This window comes from Lutjanus erythropterus, chromosome 6 (assembly GCF_056507025.1).
Source record: "Lutjanus erythropterus isolate fLutEry1 chromosome 6, fLutEry1.hap2, whole genome shotgun sequence".
NCBI lineage: Eukaryota > Metazoa > Chordata > Actinopteri > Lutjaniformes > Lutjanidae > Lutjanus > Lutjanus erythropterus.
Window position 1 is genome coordinate 23,301,174 of NC_139322.1, and position 20,012 is coordinate 23,321,185.

At 39.3% G+C, this 20,012-nt stretch overlaps 1 protein-coding gene across 1 annotated transcript in view; it reads left to right on the forward strand.

The window, feature by feature from the left end:
• The first annotated feature begins 292 nt into the window (after positions 1–292).
• scn8aa (sodium channel, voltage gated, type VIII, alpha subunit a) overlaps positions 293–20,012 on the forward strand; it is a 64,167-nt gene continuing 44,447 nt past the window's right edge. The window contains exons 1-6 of the mRNA XM_084721248.1: positions 293–783; positions 6,836–7,169; positions 14,094–14,211; positions 16,386–16,476; positions 17,805–17,933; positions 18,828–18,919. Of these exons, the coding sequence (XP_084577374.1) occupies positions 6,891–7,169; positions 14,094–14,211; positions 16,386–16,476; positions 17,805–17,933; positions 18,828–18,919 (709 nt within the window). The 5' untranslated portion in view covers positions 293–783; positions 6,836–6,890. The remainder of the gene's footprint in view (positions 784–6,835; positions 7,170–14,093; positions 14,212–16,385; positions 16,477–17,804; positions 17,934–18,827; positions 18,920–20,012) is intronic.

Below are 20,012 nucleotides of genomic sequence, written 5' to 3' on the forward strand. Positions count from 1 at the left end.
ATGGAGATTTCCTGCCGTCTCCAGTTTATCATCACATGAAACTGAATAATTTTGGGCTTTGGACTGACGAAACAAGACTTTCACCTTGGACTTTGAGCAGGGTGGATATTTTTCACTATTTTCTGAGACATTTTATAGATGTTGCAGCCCTAGATTAGACATGACAAGTAACTTAAGTTTTCTGAGTTATTTGATAACAGCTAATAAATAAAGCAGTTTGTACAGAGGCCAGTAAAAAATGACTTTGGGCAAGTAGATTAATGTTGAATAATTTGTGTTTTTTTTTTTTTTTTTTGCATGATCTGAAACATATATTTAAACAAAAATGTTTACCCCTTTTTACCCCTTTCTTCAGTGGTCTTCTGGAAGTCTCTGACTAAATGCTCACAGCCTGACAGCCAATAAATTCCTGCACTACAAACTCACCGCACTGAACACAGTGACTCGATGCGTTTTGTCAGAAAAGCCTTGCGCCTTGTGTTTTCTGTGCACCATCTCAGCCTGCAGGCTCCTCTCTGAGCCTGGGGAGGGAGGCAGCTGTGTTTTGTGAGCCACACACTGAGGTTTGGAGGCTGCAGGCCTAAATGACCTTTACGATTTTACGAAACGCACTTGCCGACACTCCCTTACATTCTGCTGAGAGTCATCAATTATGCAGGGAAACTGCTCGCACTGAGGGGGAAGATAGCAGCAACAATATGGCGACAACCGCAGTTTCTCCCCAATCTTTTCCACATCTGCAGTCCTGCTACGGCTCTCTGGATTTATTGTAACGCTTACAAAGTGAGTATCCTTCATTTATAATCGTTTGAGAGGACGGTGCGTGTGTTGTTGGGTGAAGGCAGATTTTCTCTCCGTCGGTATCCTTGCGTAAATGTCGCAGAGCTGCACACTGCCCCGCATCTTTTTTTAGGAGCGGGATGGAGGAAGAGGGTGTCTGCGTTTGCTGAGCATCTATCCATCTGCTCTGGACCAGATCAGGGAGAGAAAATAAAAGAAATTATCAATCATTTGATGTCGATGGCGAGGAATTTATCGGATTTCGTCGAGCTTTCATTGATGAGAGAAAATGCCTCGTAGGGTAGGCTTCAGGTAGGGCGCCGTCTGTCCGCTCCAGCCCCGAAAAAAAGGCAACAAACAGGCAAATTTTGGTCATCATTTTTGGTTTTGTTTACCCTCCGGACTACAGGATGATACACTTGAAACACCATCGAAAAAGGGGCTGATGCTATGTGAGTATAGCCTGATCCTCCCTCCTTCATCTATTGCCAAGAAATTTACATTCCTCCAGGTGATTTTTTGGTGTGGCATCATCATTACATCTCTTTAATCGTCTTATTTCTTAGTTTCATGTGATGTTTCAGACTGTGTGTGTGTTTTTAAGCCGCTGTCTAGCTTCATACTCTGGGCTATCTTGTGCACAGATAGAGCCCTTATTGATTTGGCAGTCGACATGGCTTCACGGGTGTGGTGCAGATCCTTCAAGGTAACGCGCAAAAACGCACAGAATATCCCCGGATTGGAAAATTCAGTGGTTATTTGGCTTTTTGCTGAATAACAACAGCGACTTATTGCTTTGATTTATCATGATACATCGACATCACACTTGTGACTTTGGCAAATACATGGCTGCGTTTACCACAGCGTGACATTTTCAACATACAAACCACCCACTGCAGCAGCAGTGCTTTGGCCAATTTGGTTGTAGCGGGGCCACTTCTTCTCTGCGCAATAAAACCTCCTGCTTCTCCTCTCTGTAGGGCCGAGCACTTTTCTGTTCATTCATATTAGGGGGGGAAAAAGGCACATAATGGCGTCTACAGGCCCTCCTTCTTCATTAACAGCTTTTGTAAACAAGTCCCTGTTTCTACGCGCGTCTCTGAAAATGTGAAAATCAGAGAGAAGATGCCAAAAAAAAGGTGCATGTTTTCTCTGTGAAAATGAAGCCTGGATGTAAGCAATGTGCAGCCAGAGACACAAGACGAGTGTTGTCATCCTGACTTGATAACATTGAAGGGAAATGAAGGATAAACTGCAGGCCTACAGGCGTCGAGCAGAACAAGAAGGCCTGAAACGCTTTTTTTTTTTTTTTCAGACAGATCGGTTATGATTTTCTTCTCTCTGTCAACCCTGTATGCGTGTGTTCGTGCATAAGCGTGCGCGTGTGCATGCGTGAGTGTGTGTGTGTGTGTGTGTGTGTGTGTGCATGTGTGCGCGGTCGTGTGGTGCTGAAGCGGACAGCGCCAGCAGAGCAGCAGAAGGTTCCGGGGTCCATTTTAAAACAGACGTCTTGGCTCTCAGGCTGCATGTTTTCACGCGTTTTCACCTCCTCTCCTGTACCTTATAGACAGAGTGGAGTCTTTGCTGTGTTATATCGGCTTTTACACGTCGAGCATTTTTTTAATTAGTCTGTGTTATGCAAGAGGGGAGCAGGGAAGTGACAGGCCCTGTGATTCAGATATGGTGGATGGTAGTGCTCTCCTTATTTAGGCTGCTGCGTCCACCTTTCCCTCCACCACCCTATATAGGCTTTAAACCAGAAGGTTTGATGTAATGACATTGTGTTTGAGGGTGGAATATAATGTTGCAAATACAGGACAAAATCAAAGACATTTGTCATGTTTCAGTTCAGGTGTGGCTGTGCTTCCTCACATTAGTATATTGACCCTGAAATGTCCTGCAGCTTGAACAGTTGTCATGTAACCATTATACTAGATCTTGGCAATACAGTGATATGATAATGATATTGCGATATGAGATGATATATAGTCGTAGATTGTTATACCATGAAAATTATTGTCTTTTCCTGGTTTTAAAAGCTGCATTACAGTGAAGCGATGCCATTTTCCAAACTTACCAGACTGTTCTAGTTGTTCTCTTATTTGCCTTTATTCACTGAGTTCTTATATCCGTCTTACCGATGATTATTTATCAAAAGTTTCATTGTGTTAACATGGTTCAATGTTAATGTCAGAAATCTACTAGCCCAAAGTCAATTTTTACTTGCACCTTTACACGTTGTTTTATTAGTGGGTATTAAATACCAGCAGATTAGAGTTAAATGTCATGTTTAATCCAGGATAAACTGAAAATACTGAAAATGTCCCTCTCAGTTTCTCAAAGTCCAAGGCGATCTTGTTTTGCCAGTCTAAAATACGAAGATATTCCGTTTTATATGACAATAAACTCTGTGGGGAAAAGTGGGAAATCTCCTTATTTAACAGGCTGAAACTGCATTTCTGACATTTCTGCATTAAAATTACTTTAATGATTAATCAATTGCAGCCCTGCGATGTACTGGCGATTTGTCCAGGGTGTACCCCGCCTCTCGCCCAATGTCAGCTGGGATAGGCTCCAGCAGCCCGCGACCCTTACAGAATAAGTGGTTTACAGAAAATGAATGAATGAATTAATCAATTGCCAAAATAGGTTAATAGTTTAATTCTTTTCTCACTACTTGCCCGATTGGGGAAGTGAGTTGCCAGATTTACTTGCCTAACATGGCATGTTACTTGCCTTGGGCAAGCAGGTGACCCTTATTGTGAGCTGGTTGATCTTTTGTGAAAGCACCAGTAGTCATCCCTACAGAACTGTCACAATGCTGGTGTATTTAGTCTAAAATATTGTGATATATGATTTTCTCTCCCTACCCTAATGCATCATCTTCTATCATCATGTATTTGTACTATTTGGGAATTGACTGTATGTTATTTTAGAGAAAATGTGTATATCGAGATATATATCGCATAATAGCCTTAGAATATCAAGATATTATTTAAAAGTTATATCACACAGCTCAATATCATGCCATTTTTACATCTAAGAGTGTTGGGAAAACGGCGTAGTTTTCTGTTAGCGTTTCATGAGCAAAAGGACACAGAACTTGTCTCCAACATTGGAGAAAGATATTGGCTCACACATCTTAACACAGTTTTTGTCTAAATGTTATACCTGGCATAATTGATAAAAAATGTCTCTCAGATATGTAAATTACCACAGGCACAGATTTTTGGGGGTTGGGCCACTCCCCCTCAATATTTAAAACAGGTGCATTTTTCCCAGTAATAACATGAAAGTAGCAGAGGACTTTTAATTTGATAGACTGCTTGTCTGAGAGCCTTACTACATTATGTTTAGGGCTGCATCTAAAAATGTTGATTAATCTGATGATCATTTTCTCAATTAAATGATTGTAAAATGTGACAGTGGAGAAAAATGTTGGTCACTGTTTTCCAAAGCCCATTATGATGTCCTCAAGATGTCTTTTTTTGTCCACAACCCAATGATATTCAGGTTACTGACATAGACGACTGAAGACACCAGAGAATATTCACATTGGTGAAGCTGAAATCAGACAATTTGGAAATTTTTTCTTCAAAAAATTACTCAAAAGAATGAATTGCTTATCAAAATAGTCGGCAATTAATGTAATAGTTGACAATTGAATGATTAATCATTGCAGCTGTAATTATGCTCCACTATATTTTGAATTGTTACCTGGCACCTGGATTTTGTGTTTTATTTTACATAAAGACATTTCCATGTTCAGTTGATGCAGAAAAGGCACACTTTTGTGCATAAAAAATCAACAGAGTGGAGGAAATGAAATGTTTGAGGCTCAAAATTTCCTCGGGGAGGACCTCCGCTTAATATGGGGCATGTTAAAATGAAACCTACGCCCCAGCAAAAGGTGGAATATAATATTTTAAGTTTTATCAAATTTTTTTGGAAGTTGCAAAATCAAGGAAAACAATAGGGTTAGTTGATTTGGTCAACTGATTGTACTTTATAATGAATCCTAGTTTAGTTTTTAACTTAACCTAAAAATAAAAAATACTCAGAGGGGATTCTTTAAGACACAGTCCTCTTAAATTGGGGATCTATGGTCTATTGTGTATTGATTGTGAGAGTCCTTGTCATGAAAAAGTTTGGGAACTCCTGGATTATATCATTTTTGATCTCTGTTAAGATCTTGAGATTCATGACAAAACTAAAAACTTAACAAAGAAGAAAGTAAAGCAACAAGAAGCATGAAATTACAAAATTATCACTTCCTAAACATTATAGGATCTTAATGTAATCAGTTAATAGTAGCTGTAACTTCTATAATCTATGCATTGTTTGTTTCTAATGGAGAGAGACAGATTATTTTTGAGAAAGTAATCAATCAAAATATATCTGATATCATGAGCCTTGATGATCTAACATAGAGCTGCAGCTGATTAGTTGTCAATCGGCAACTCTTGATAATCAATTAATCATTTTGAATCATTTTAGTAAATATGTCCAAATTCTCTGATTTTACCTTCTCAAATGCAAATATTTTCTGATTTCTTATCTAATCCTCTGTGACAGTAAACCGAGTATCTTCGGGTTGCAGACAGAACAAGACAGTTGAGGACGTCACCTTGGTCTTCAGGGGACATGTTCACTTTTTTCTTGCCCTTTAAAGACCAAACAACCACAGTAACTGATTATTCAAGAAAATGATCAACAGATTAATCGATAATGGAAAAAATTGTATATGTTAAGTCTAAAATAATCAGAATTTCCGTTACAAAAACACTGTGAATATTTTATTGAGATTTATCATGGGGAAATACAGAAGCAGCACACCTTTGCTACCTTAAGCTCCACTGGCAGTCAGTTTTATTTTAAGTGTGATATTAAAAGATCGCTGAAGTCTGTTGCTCTTACTGTTCATGTTATCTCCTTAACTGCGACGAAACCAAAGGGAATGAGGAAGCATAACAATTTTAAAGGCACATTTCACCTTATTATAATTACTGTAGCTGTCAGGTTTTGCTGCCATCTGCCTTTATAGGTACATGGACAATATAGTTCAGGTTTTCTTCACTGGATAAAATTGATACCTTGAAAGGTGTTGCACAAGATAACCAATATCTTTATATAGCTACAGTTATTGATAAATAGTGAGTAAAAGATTATAAATACTTGTCTAAACGCAGCGAGTGTGTGAGATGAAGACAACTGAAATATTGCTTGAAGTTAACATTCTTGAAGATCTTATCACGTCTTCTCCCTGACTGTGGATTGACAAAAGTACAAACATTGTAGAAAACCTGATCACGGTGTATCCAGTTACCATGCCTCCGTATACTGTTGTCTTTAGCTTTGGGGCTGTGATGTATTGCCTGTTCTTTATCAAACAGTTCTTATTTACGTGAATTTGGATTAAGGAAAAACACCAATTTGTAAAATAGGAACTGTAAATAAATAATGTAGCAAGGGTGCAAAATTCATGCAGCCATTTTTGTGGCACTTCATGTTTTCCATAGTCTTTCTGGAACCAGGGGATCAAATATTTTTGCGCGTACAGTGGTTGTATTGCATTTTCTCTATGTGTAACTAATTAAAACATTTTTTTAAAGTAATATCTATCATTTCAACTTCCTAGCAAAATCTGTAAATGTATGTGTATTTGTGTAAACATAAATGCATCTGGTTATTTGTGACGTTTGCATCTTTTCACTTGTTCCAAACCTCTTCCTATATTCACAATAAATATAGCCTTTAGGATTATTCCTGAAAGATACATTTTGTGGCTTCAAGGAACCTTCATATTGTATTGAAATTTTAGGCCCTTTCGAACTAAACCAGCAGTGTTTCCACCACCACAGCCACAAAATATGACATAAAAAATTTCTTATGCAGGCCATATAGAAGCATCAGTAAACAACTGACATGGTTTCATAACCAGTTAAAAATTCCTTGTAGTACATTTTAATAAAGAACAAATGGTTTTCACTTTCACTAGAAGAAAAGTATTGCTGAAATTTGCTTGACCTTTCTTCTCTGTCTGCTCTTCCTGCAGAGCTACTACTGTGGATGGTACAAACCTAAAGACTAAGTAGCTGCAGGATGAAAACATGGCTGCACCCCTTCTTGCACCGCCAGGACCTGATAGCTTCAAGAAGTTTACTGTGGAATCTTTGGCGACCCTTGAGCAGCGCATCAATGAGGAGAAGAAGAAGAAGCCACCCAAGCAGGACAGCAGCTACCGCGACGACGATGACGAGAACAAGCCCAAGCCCAACAGCGACCTGGAGGCTGGGAAGAGTCTCCCCTACATCTACGGGGACATCCCTTCCGGAATGGTGGCGGTACCACTGGAGGACCTGGACCCATACTACCTGAATACTCAGAAAGTAAGTTTACAAAGACACACATGCATAAAGAAGCTTCAACTCACATTTACTAGAGTTGATTAAACCAAAGTACGTTTCTGTGGAACTACATTTCTGCCAATGTGGTGAAAAAAAATCCTGTAAATCATTGTAATCTTATCAAAATAATGAGTTGGTATCTCAAAATAATGACAAGGTATCTTTGTCATTATTTTGAAAAGTTTCTCATTATTTTGAGAAAGTTAATCATATTAGGGCTGGGTGTTTAAGGTCTTTATGGCATCATCCAACATGTGTCTACTGCACTGAAAGTTTCAAAAACTGGCATCAAATCTCATTTGTTTATTTATTCCTTTATCAGATAGTACCTTTAATTATAATTATCATTACTATTTTGAAGAAATAAATGGCAATATTTTGCAGCCTAAGTACTGTGTGGGTCAAGAAACCTACTTTTCTGGCACTGGTATCACAGACTTTCAGACGACACCCAGCCCTATTTACAAATGGTATTTGTCCATCTATCTCAGGCGTCCAAAATCTGATGATTGAATTGCTTCACAACAGCTTTTGTTTCTGGTTTGTTTTACGTTTCAAATGCTTACATTTTGACAGCAAAGTCAGTTGAGGTAGTATTTTTGAGATTTGGTACTTTCTGTAACAGATTGTGCAGTATCTTGATGTGTAACAAACGCATCATTAAGTGATTTAAATCTGTCTGAAACAAGAACATTTTGTCATTTTATTGCATTATTTTATTAAATTTTTGTTGTGCTGCCCTCGAAATTGTGGTAGTTTTGCTGATTTTTCCCCCTAATTGATCATCATACATGCCACATGCCACTGAGGCACCACGGTGTTTGTGTTTGTGGAATTTGCATGTTCTCCTCGTGTCTGTGTGGGTTCTCTTCGGGTACAAAAACCTACGTTTTGCCCTACGATGAACTGGCAACTTGTCCCGGGGTACCCCGCCTCTTGCCCAAAGTCAACCGGGATAGGCTCCACCCCCTCCGCGACCCTTCAAGGATAAGCGGTTACAGATAATGAATGAACATGCCTCTTTTGATGCTTAGACGTTTAGACAGGTGTTGTGGTGCATCACTCGAGCCCAAACATACATATTAATATTTCACATAAATTTCGGCAGATGAGTGGCCTCATGATGGAATTTACGTTGACAAAGCAGAGATGTTATGTGGTAGTTTGTGATGGTTGGCTTTCAGCTGTGCCTCTGTGTTTACAGTTATTTTAATTTCATGATTAGGTTGCAGAATGTAATTATGTTTCCCTCCTCGAAGACCTTTGGGGAGTGTGAGAGTCGGGCTCTTGAGCTGTCGAGTGGGCCGTCGACATATCTCCGGTGTGCTCACAGGGCTTTGGGGAAAAGGTCACGAGCAGTAACTGTTGAAAGACTGTTGTTCCACATGACAGACTTTCCTAATTGTTCAAAAATTAATCTGTGGCAGGAGAGAAAAGCAGCAGCAGCGGCAGTGACAGTAGGGTGGGAGAGGACTATTGTTGTCTTAGAGGAGACACGTGTCTCTCTGGGGTCTCTGTCATGTCTGATGCTCAGTGTGTGAGGACAGCCAGGTGACCTTGAGAGTCTCTGTATGTTCCCATCATGTGTACCTGTCAACCAAAACTGTGTAAGGAGACTGTGTTTACTTAAGATGACTGTGTCAAGCTCTTGCTGGGCAAATCAGCCTTTTGAATAAAAATGAAAAAGATATCGGGGCTGCAATTAACAATTATTTTAATTATCCATTAAAAATGTTGATTATTTCCTCAGTTAATGAATTATTTGTCTAAAATATCAGAAAACAGTGAAACATGTTGATCACTGTTTCCCGAAGTCCAAGATGACATCCTTAAATGTCTTGTTTTGTCCACAACCCAAAGATATTCAGTTTACTGTCATAGAGGAGTAAAATCTGAGAGGCTAAAATCAGAGAAATTGGACATTTTTTCAAAATGATGAATTGCTCATCAGAATAGTTGCAGATGAATTTAATAGTCTATTAATAATCGATTAATCAATTAATTGTTGCAGCCCTAAAAGATATATAGGCCATCTCTCACCAAATATTGATATGAAGGCTCAAGAAAGTTAAAAACTTGCTTAAAATCTGCAGCCATTTATGAAAATCTGAGCCTTCTATGCACTTTAGAGCCCCTATTTCCTGAGACAAATATTTTACAGTGTTTGTTACTTTACAAGGAAGCAAGAATACTTTAACATAAAATGGCCGTCTTTACTTGAGCAATAATCGAGATGCAAAGTGTACTGAGGTCATCTGAACACTGCTGTGTTTATAAACAGGACTGAGCAGCAGCGAGGCTCAAATCTTCTACCATGGTAACGTCGTCTGTTGTCTATTTTTAACAAAGAATTATGTAACAAAATTGGCATTTTCATTCAAAATGGTCTCTTCCAATCACATATTATTTTAAATACTGCTGCACTTTTTGACAATAGTGTTGTATAACCCATCCACACAGTATAATTTAAAATATAGCCGGTCCTACCTGAAAAAAACAAGCCCGTAATAGTCTGTTTAGTCACCGTCATTAGCTGAACAGATTTGTTCAGATGTTGTGCATGTATGTGTGCATTTAGGTGCATCTGTCTCTGCGTTCCTGTCTCTCCGTCTGTCTCTGTCTCATACCTCCCTGTCTGTTATGTAACGCACCAGTCCAGTGCACAAGGAGGAGACACGATTCAGATGACACGTGGCAAACATGTCCAGTATTATGTGGAACTGTTGATGAATTCACTCACTAACACACAGACAGCTCACTTTATGTCCACACATGTCCGTGCGTTACTGATACAGATGTGTGCAAGTTGTTCTTTGTGCTCCTTGTGTTTTGCTTCCCGTCTCTGCCTCGACCAGCAGCCCTATCAGCTCTCAGCTTCAGGCAAATCTAATTATGGCCTTCAATCTAGTCTCGTTCTAATGCCAAAGGGAGCCAATGCTGCTTTGGATCTGGCAGCTCGAGCAGCCGTGACGTCAGATCAGGTGGTGACCTTGATGGGAGAACGTTGCTCTGTATGTCTTTGTCACTGAGAGGCAGCAGACCAGTTCTGGGTACATTCCTCACAGGGGTAATGTAAGGAGGAGGAGGCGGAGGAGGGGCTAAAACGGTAAAGGAGAGCAGTTTGTCTTCCTCATCACTGTTTTCATTTAGTTGTGGCTCTTTTAGATAGTGTCATAGCTGAGAGGGAGCTGGCTGGGCGATGACGCAGCATCCAGCCCCTCCGCGCTTAGCTGGTGGCCGGCGCAGGGCTGTGTCACGCTGAGCCGAGCCGGGCCAGGCCGGGCCACGTCAGGCTTGATGTCAACGTACAAGGCTGGTGAAAGAGATCATTTTCAAGGAGAGGGGGAAGAGAGATAGAGAGGGAGGCGGGCGAGGGAGGAGGGAGGGAGGAAGTAAGGACAGGGATGAAATGGACGACATGTGCAGGGATGCATGAGCACAGTTGCTCTCCTTCTTGGTGCAGCCGGGCTCACTGAAATGTGTTTTGTTGGGGGAAGACCTGAAGGTACAAAAAATGAGTCATTTATCACAGAAATACTACAGAGATGTTCTAATATGTTTTATTGGAGGTAAAACCATTCCTGTTAGGGTAATAAATTCTTTTCCCACTGTGTCTGTGTATGTTTATCAGAGAATAGGCGAGTCCTCCATTGTACAGGTTAAAGATGAACATTTACAGTGATGTTATCTCAAAAGTCACAGATTTGACAGACAGTGATGTCAAGAACATGTCAGCATGTCTCCAAGTCATTTGCACATTCAAAGAAAATCATCCTGTCTCCCATAAAAATGAAGAAGGCAAACATATATAACAGGATAAAATTTATTTATTTTTTTTCACTTTCCCAACAGGGCAAGTGGGTCAGAAATCGTCTTGCTCAAAGTTAATTTTTACTCGCCCCCATACAAATTGTTTGTTTGATTAGCAGTTATCAAAAAAACAACAGACTAAAGCCACATCGATAAAATGTCCTTCTTTTTTCCAAGAAGATGCCTTAAAATGTCTAATTTGTCAGTTTAAAACCCAAAGATTTTCAGAAAATAAAACCATCATTTTCTGACATTTTTGCATGAAAAATTGCTTTAACAATTTATTGATTATCATCATAATAGTTTAAGGGTTTCATCATGTTTCATCAAATGTTTTTCCACTTGCCTGGTAGGGCTGGACATGGCCTGACAATGGCATTTTACTTTAAATGTCAAAGGTGGCACAATTACTGCCATTTAAGATATGTCAGTACTTAAAAATCCCACCAAATGGAAGTTTAAACAAACCCAAACATTTTTCATTTGTAAAATGGCAGTAACAGAGAAAAGGCATGACGAGGAGGAGTACATGAGCAGGTTAGGACCTAGCATAGCAGCTGAGCCTCTTTGAATTCCTGTATTAGTGTGTTTGCATGTGTGTGTGTGTGTGTGTGTGTGTGTGTGTGTGTGTGTGTGTGTGTGTGTGTGTGTGTGTAAATGTGAGGCTCTCCTGCTAAAGGACCCATAAATCGCAGTCCATTTACCATTTACCACTAGAGGTTGAAAGAAGGGGGCTCTGAATGGCTGCTGCGGCCCCCACGGATGCAGATGCTGCAGCCCTGCCTGATGGCTCGAGCTTCTGTGTCGAAGCCACTCTCTCTGTGGCTCCCGCCCATCCCCCCCCTCCCTCCCCTCCTCTTCTCTCCGTCTTCTGCCCAGCTCCATTGCTCTCTCGCTCTGGTTCCCTCCGCCCTGCTTCTCCTCAGCCTGCTGCTGCCACAGTTGCTGCCTGCCTGCCAGCTTCACTCGCTCTCCATCTCCCCCGTTTTTCTGCTTCTCCTCTCCCCTGCTCTCCTCTTCACTCAGCTCTGGATTATGAAATTTTCAGTAGCTTTGCAGCAGTTTAGTCATGCGTTACAAAAAAAAAGACTCTACATACGTTCATATCAGTCATACATGTGTGCTGTGTGCACGCAGGTTTGTGTGCACGTGTTAGTTCTTGTGCATTAATGTATGTGTATCGTCATACACACACACGTTTGATGGTCGTATTTATCAGAAATGTCACGCTACGAGCAACTGGGATGTTTCATTACAGCTGACCATAGTGCTGCTGACTGGGAATGTTTACAGTATATATGAGTCTTCACACTCAGGGGAGAGGCTGCTGCTCTGACCTATAATAGTAACCAGAGAGTAAGATTATCTAATCATGTTGAACTGTGCTGGCTTGTTCTGAGTTGTCTGTAGGTCTCAGTCAAATTAGTATCAGGAGGTCATGTGACAGAACTGTGTCTCATCCTCTGGGTGGAAAGGCTTATATTGATATCGTGATGTGAGACCACGTATAGTTTTAGATTTTGGATATCATTATATCTTGATATGCTGTAAGTGTTGACCTTCCCTGGTTTTAAAGGCTGCGTTACAGTATGTAAGTAATGTAATGTAACTTGCCAGACTGTTCTAGCTGATATATTATTTTCCTTTACCCACGTACTCATTATATCCACATTAGTTAAGATGTTGGGAAAGCACCGATAGTCATCCCCACAATACTGTCACAATATTGATAAAAGTATTTGGCCAAAAATATTGGCATATTTGATTTTATCCATAGCGATCAGCCCTACTTTATATACTGTTGGGTAGAGCTGCAACAATGAATTGATTATTAATCAATTACTAAATTAATCACCAACTATTTTGCTCATCACTTAATCATTTGAGTATTTTTTTAAGAAAAAATGTCCAAATTCACTGATCTGTTATTATACAGAAAAGGTCTATACTGAGGAGATATACAACTTAACATTATTTTCTTGATTAGGATAATTAGTTGTCAAAATAAATGATTACTACTTTAATAGTTGACAACAAATCAGTTAACTGACTAATCGTTGCAGCGCTAATTTCGAGATAGTTATAGTATATTTCAGCATTACTTAAAAATATTGAGGTATTGTCCATAAGCCATATTGCCCAGACTCAGCTTTGTTGGGTTTCAGTGTTTACGTTTCTTGTTAACAACATCTTACACATGAACCTTATTTCAGCTGGAAGTGCACAGATTACGTACAGTCATGTGACACCACTATGAGGTCTCTTACTGTACATCTCCCCTCACATTCTTCCTCCTCCTCTTCCTCCTCCTCCTCCTCCTCCTCCCTTCTGACTACACTGTCTCTAGCCTTCAGCTCTGCAGGGCTTAATGTAGTGAAGGCTGCCTTGTTAAAAGCACAAGGGCCCATATCACTTGTGCAAATGCACAGAGTCTCATTAAAGTTTCATGCAAATCGCCATATTTTATTTAAACAATTATGAGGTTATCCACAGGAAGAGGCCTGCCCGCCCTGCTCGGTTTTAGCTCGTTTCCTCCTCTAGAAACCACCACAGCCGTGAAGTGCAGGACAGCACTGAGTGACTGGGACAACATACCAACATTAGAAACATTCTGGCAGCAATTTTCATTCTGTTTCAAGTGTGTTTCACTTCATTTTATGTGACAGAAAAGGCACTACTTACTACTTGATGAGCAAATGCACATACTGTCTTTCATATTTTATCTACACATGTGTATGGTTCGTGTATACTGAGATATTTGTGTGCAGAGAACATGCCTACAACACATGAGATAGGATCACATGTTTTATACATAGAGCTGCAACTATAAGACAGTTAATCTCTTATTTGATTGAAAGGAAACTATCATGTCATTTTTTCAAACAGAATCGTTTTTTGACTGAACGATGAATCGTGAAAATATATTCAGCAGATTAATTGTTTGTTGCAGCTCTATTTTTGCATCAAATTCAGTTGCTTGTGGTAAATGTTCTTAGTGATCTATAATATTGTGCATTTGGTGAAATAATATGTTTTTTATCTGATTGTTATCTGATGAAATCTCTCTTTTCTCTCTCTGTTTTCTTCTCTCCACAGACATTTATAGTGCTAAATAAAGGGAAGACAATCTTCCGTTTTAGTGCCACACCTGCCTTGTACTTCATAAGTCCTTTTAATCTGGTTAGGCAAATAGCTATTAAAATTTTGATACATTCATATCCTTTGAAGTGGTGTCTTAACAGCTAAGACAAAAGGGTTTCCAGTTTGTGTGTATTATTCATGATGATATGTTCTGTCTTTATGCTTGTACTGCTATTGATGTGTCCTGTCACTGTTACTAGAGGAGAGCATACAGACAGTTGGTACAGTGCAGTCGCTAAAAGCACGTAGAATTTCAGAAAAGCTTTTTTTTTTTACATGGAGGAGCGTACAGGAAGCCAAGCAGCAGCCATTTTATCTTTGGAAGGGACGGCTAGGACAAATGATGAGTCATCCTTAACAGTAAACCAGGCCAGATCTCCTAAATAAGCCTATTATGGTTTAATGCTGTGTCATCCATCTCAGTCCCCAGACTGAAGATTTGAAGGTTGTACCCCTCTCTGTATAGAGAGCTGTCAAATAAAGACTCAAGAGGTGGAAAGAAATCGGTTTTAGACAACAAGCTGTAGCTGTTCCAAATGTTTCCATAAAGTATTTAAAACCTGCTCATTGTTTTAAGCACGTGGTAAAAATGTCATGAAAATTATCCCCGACTGATACTAGAACACAAGTCTAAAACAGTGCTTCACTAGTTCAGCAATGAATTTCTATGACAACTCACCTTAAACAATTTAAGACAAAAAGTAGTAAACTACCTCCTTGTTAAAATCTGGTACCTACATTACCTACAATGCAACTTGATGGGTGACAGATAAGCTGAAGATTTGGATGCTAGTAGAAACTAATGTAACTTCAAGCTGCTAACTTCAAGCAGGCAGAGATGACTAACTGCACACCCCCGGATTATTTTATTTTTCAAACTTGTAGTCTTCAGCTCAGCCTGCTACCGTTTATCAGACTTCACACAGCTCCTTCTGGAGCCACAGGAAAAAAAATAAATAAATAAAAAATCGTTGGCCTCCACCCACACAAATTAATAAATTAGACCTCAACTGCATTCTTTGCAAATACAAGTTTTTCAACTGAGATCCAAACACAAACCTCCTACTATGATGCTGCTCAGCTAATAACTATGACTCATGAGTTGATGGTCAAGTGCAGTTTTATATGATGCACAGTAATTTGTCCCAAATCATGTTTGATTGGATAGAGAGGGAGATGAGAAGGACTCAGAATTTGAAAACACCCACATAGACCAAGACTAAAAAAACAATTAAGACAGGGAGAAAGTGTATTTTGTATTTTGCCCTGCAAATTTTTTAACACTATAGTATAAAAACAAGCAACAGTTTTACCAGTGACAGTAACGCAATTTCACAACATTAGGACACCACCACAATTAAAATTTAAAACACATATTAAGTCACATGTTAAGTTAATGTACTGTATGTTTGTATGCAATGCCATTATCTTTATATGTTTCACCTAAAATAGTTTGTGTTTGGTAATATCATGTTAATTATTGAATTTACACAAAAATATTAAATTATATGTTATTATTATTAGAAGAAAACATCTCTAAAAGCACCCTTGTTGTTTTTAAACACAAACAAGAATAGAATAGAATAGAATTATCCTTATTGTCAAAAACAAAACAAAGATGCAATAATACAGTAACAGATTTGTCCAAACGGCACACTTGCTTTCTCCATCTTCCACCGATAAATGTACATTTTGTCGTCAGTGTGCAGGCTTTTTCCTCTTTGTGGCAGATACAGCAGTACTGGTAACAACAACTCAAACTAAACTTTTTGATCTAAACTCTGAACTCATTAGTATTGATTATTGTTCTTTCTCTACATATACCTAATTTCCTCCCATTTTAGCCACAGCTATTACTGACCTCTGGCTGCCTTTAAAGCTAATTCTGAGGTTTCTCTTATTTCCTCTGAGTGCAGCCCTCTCTTCACGAGAACATTTGCAGCTTTGAAACACACTATTGTTTTGGTCCTGCCATTGTATTCCCTCTAAATATATACCAGTTAAATATTTCATGAGTAAAATAATGGCCTTTGTGGTAGTGTAGTGCATCACCACCTCCTGTTAAGTGCTATGAGTAGGTTTTATGGCATTAACTCTTCACATGTTGAGGTCTGACTGGACCACAGAAACCACATTAGATGCTCGCTGTAGATAGGCTAGTGGACATTTTTTTGTTGCTGTGTTTTACATTTAGTCTGATGTTTGTGGTTTTCTCTCTAATTTTCATTTTCCTTAACCTGCTCCTCACTCTTTTCAGCATGATCATTATGTGTACTATTTTGACCAACTGTATATTCATGACCTTTAGTGATCCTCCTGAGTGGTCAAAACAAGTAGAGTAAGTACACTTTTAATATATTCAATCAGTAGTATAAATGCATGCCAACCACTAGCTCCAGTTTGTGCCTTCATATTACCTTTGCTTTGGAGCACAGAGCTAAATTATGCATCCAATTTTGTGAAAAATAATAACCCAGCGATCTTTGAAAAGAAAATTCTGAGAGCATTTCCTCAACTCTCAAGACTCTGGCCACCTGGATAAAAAATCGAAATATATAATATAAATAAACAGCAATATGTATTTTGTTTATTGCACAAAGGATTGTGAAGTTGTTTCTCAAGTTGCAACAGTATTTATATTCGACACACATTTTCATCTCTAATTGTGTTTTGTGCTAATTAGCAAATGTTAGCATGCTACCATGCTCAGATGGTGAACATGGTAAACATTATACTTGCTAAACATCAACATATTAAGATCACTGTGTCACTATGAGCATGTTAGCATGTTGACATTAACAATTGGCTCAAAGTATTGTAGTGCTGAAGCATGTCCTCACAGAGTTGCTAGTATGCTGTACAATCTGCATGTTGACACCGAACTGCAAAAAGTTTTTTCACGCGGTGCAATTACATAGGAGTCAATTTGAAGACGCGGGGTGAGGTGAACATGAATGAAAGGAATATACCAAATTCGTGTCATTTGCACAAAAAAATTGTATGATGTGCGAAAACTCGCAAAAGCCTATCAGTATTGAGATTCTCCCTCCCACCCTAATCCTGATTGATCAATCGATTTAAAAAATTATTTGCTTGTCATCTTGCAGACAGACCTGACAAAGCATGAATTCAGACTTTTCAGTTGGTGTCATCGACATACTTTTGATCTATTTATTGCAATTTAATCAGAGCAAAATCCAACTTTAGCCCTGCGATGAACTGGCGACTTGTGGGATAGGCTCCAGCTCCCCGCGACCCTTCTGGAATAAGCGGTTACAGAAAATGGATGGAAAATCCAACTTAATTTTGGGTTCATATATTGCTGTAGTAAGACAGATTAAAGTTTTTCCTCCAGAGCCATGGTTCCCCCAACACTCCATAAGCCCCACAAACCAACACACCTGGACCCCCCCCCCCCCCCATAATGTCCAGTTATGGACCAAATTAGCCCAGCAGAAAAAAATTGGAAAAAAATGCATTTGCTTGGCTAAAATCAATATATACAACAATTTATCTGATTTTATCAGTCCGAATTTATCGTCTGCCATATGCACAACTTTGTCATTTCCTGGGTGTTTCAACAGCCAACAGGGGTGCAGACATTAATATAAGTGAGCTTTGATCCAGCCAGGTGAACTGATTCTGTCAATGTTTTTTATCTTTCAGGTACACATTCACAGGAATTTATACATTTGAGTCTCTTGTAAAAATCTGCGCACGAGGATTCTGTATAGACGGGTTTACATTCCTTAGAGATCCATGGAACTGGCTGGATTTCATGGTCATTTCGATGGCGTAAGTATTTTCTTGTTACTCAGACTGTCAATGAATAATGAAATGAAATCACAAATATTGCCGTATTATTGTTTTTTTTTTTTTTTAAAGAGGGAGGGTTAATTAAGAAAGTGAGATTTCAGTGCTACAGTATAAGTGACTGTTCATCTTTCTGTCGTTCTTACTTTACTCTTTCTTTCTGTTTTATAACCCATCTTCTGTGTTTCCACCATTGATCTGAGACTTCTCTGGTCTTTCTCTTTGGGAATCGAAGGTTTCCATCCGACACTCTGCGGCCTCCTCGACAACACCCACACCTCAGTCCCAGTCATCTGATTTATCTTCCTCTTGTCATCTAACTCTCTTTCTCATTCACCTTGTCTCTCTCAATCTGCCGGAGCCTTGGCCCAGTATCCCTCCATCGACTACATGTCACTCAGTACAGATTTTCCTGCCTCTACATGAGCAAATTCATCCCCAAAAAATGATCAGCACCATGCAACGTACATCGTCATTGTTTGTAGAGATGTCACGTAGTCCGTCTGTGTGAATTTAACTCCTCACCTCATATCTGCATGTAAATAACGAGCTGTTGTAACTGTGGTTTGATCCTGCAGGTATATAACAGAGTTTGTAAACCTAGGCAATGTCTCAGCTCTGCGCACGTTCAGGGTGTTGAGGGCATTGAAAACAATTTCTGTAATTCCAGGTAAGACAGGATGGGGCGGGGGACGGTGGGGCGGGGTCGGTGTTAGGTGTGTGTGTCTTTCTTTCCTTTTACCTTCCACCCTTCTCCTCAGTGGACAGGCTCTGTGAGTGGCGTCGTTTTCCTCCTGGTTCGGTGGTGTTGTGCTCTTGGCGTGTGTGGTTTTTGTCATCGTGTTTGTTCTGTGTGTGATCCTTCCCCTATTTCAGATATATAACAGAGTTTGTGGACCTGGGCAATGTATCTGCGCTGAGAACATTCAGAGTTCTCCGAGCATTGAAAACTATCTCTGTCATTCCAGGTGAGACTCAGTTTAAACACTAAGGCTGATCCTCTCACCCTTTCTTTTCTACTCACTATTATTATTATGATTACGATTATTGTTTTATAAGCAACAACAAAAGAATTGGAGACAACCATTTTTTGATTTATTTTTCCTCCAAAATTATCAAAAATGGTACTAATACATTTTTGATAGGCTTTGCAGTCTCCTCTAGGGCCCTCCTCCAAAGTGTCTGCACTCTCTTCTGCCCCAGTAGCACTCTCATTATGAAGCTCGTCTCCAAGGCAGCTGTGTTTCACTTCAGAAATAGCTTTAACCCACTCCTCACTAGCTTTTTAAGTAAATGCCCTTGTTGTTCATAGAATATTCTGATTTTAGGGAAAAATCTGATCATTACGCCTGGTATCTATTAGTTAAGTATAGATTATAGTTTCTCAAATTTGCCAAAAGTGAAAGTGAAATTAAGAGATCAGTAATATTGTTGCACTAGTTGTGAACTTGAATTGGACACAGAAGATTCCATGTTACTTGGGATCAAAAAAACAAACCTTGTACATGTTGAAGTTCATATGAGAAATGGCATAGCTCTTAGAGAGATCCCCAAGAAAACACCTATTATTTATGTATGAAGACTGCCAAGCCTAGTTTGTGAACATATCTCTTATGCTGCATGATGCTTTTCAGTCACTTGCTTTTACAATATTAGCCTACTAAGAGCTTGGCTGACAAATGGCATTGAAAGTTTGATTTGCCCTCTTTTGTTTTTTAGTTTGATTATTGATTTTCTTTTTTTTGTTTCTCTCTTTTTTTACGACCTACTTGAATGATATATACCGCACAGAAAAAGAAATGGTGTGCTCACATTGTAGAGGTTGGGGACACAGATGGGATGGTTGACTGACCTCTTGAACTTTTTGAGTGACACTGACCGCACATCTATCTATCTATTGATAGAGGATGTAGAACAGATGTCGTGCTTGCTCAAAAGGACCGCTGTGGATGGCTTTCGTAAATGGCACATTCATTTGGAAGAACGAAAAAGGAAGTCCCTTAAGTGCAAATAAGGGATCATATTTTAGTTGGACATTTTGAGAAATACCCTTATTTGCTT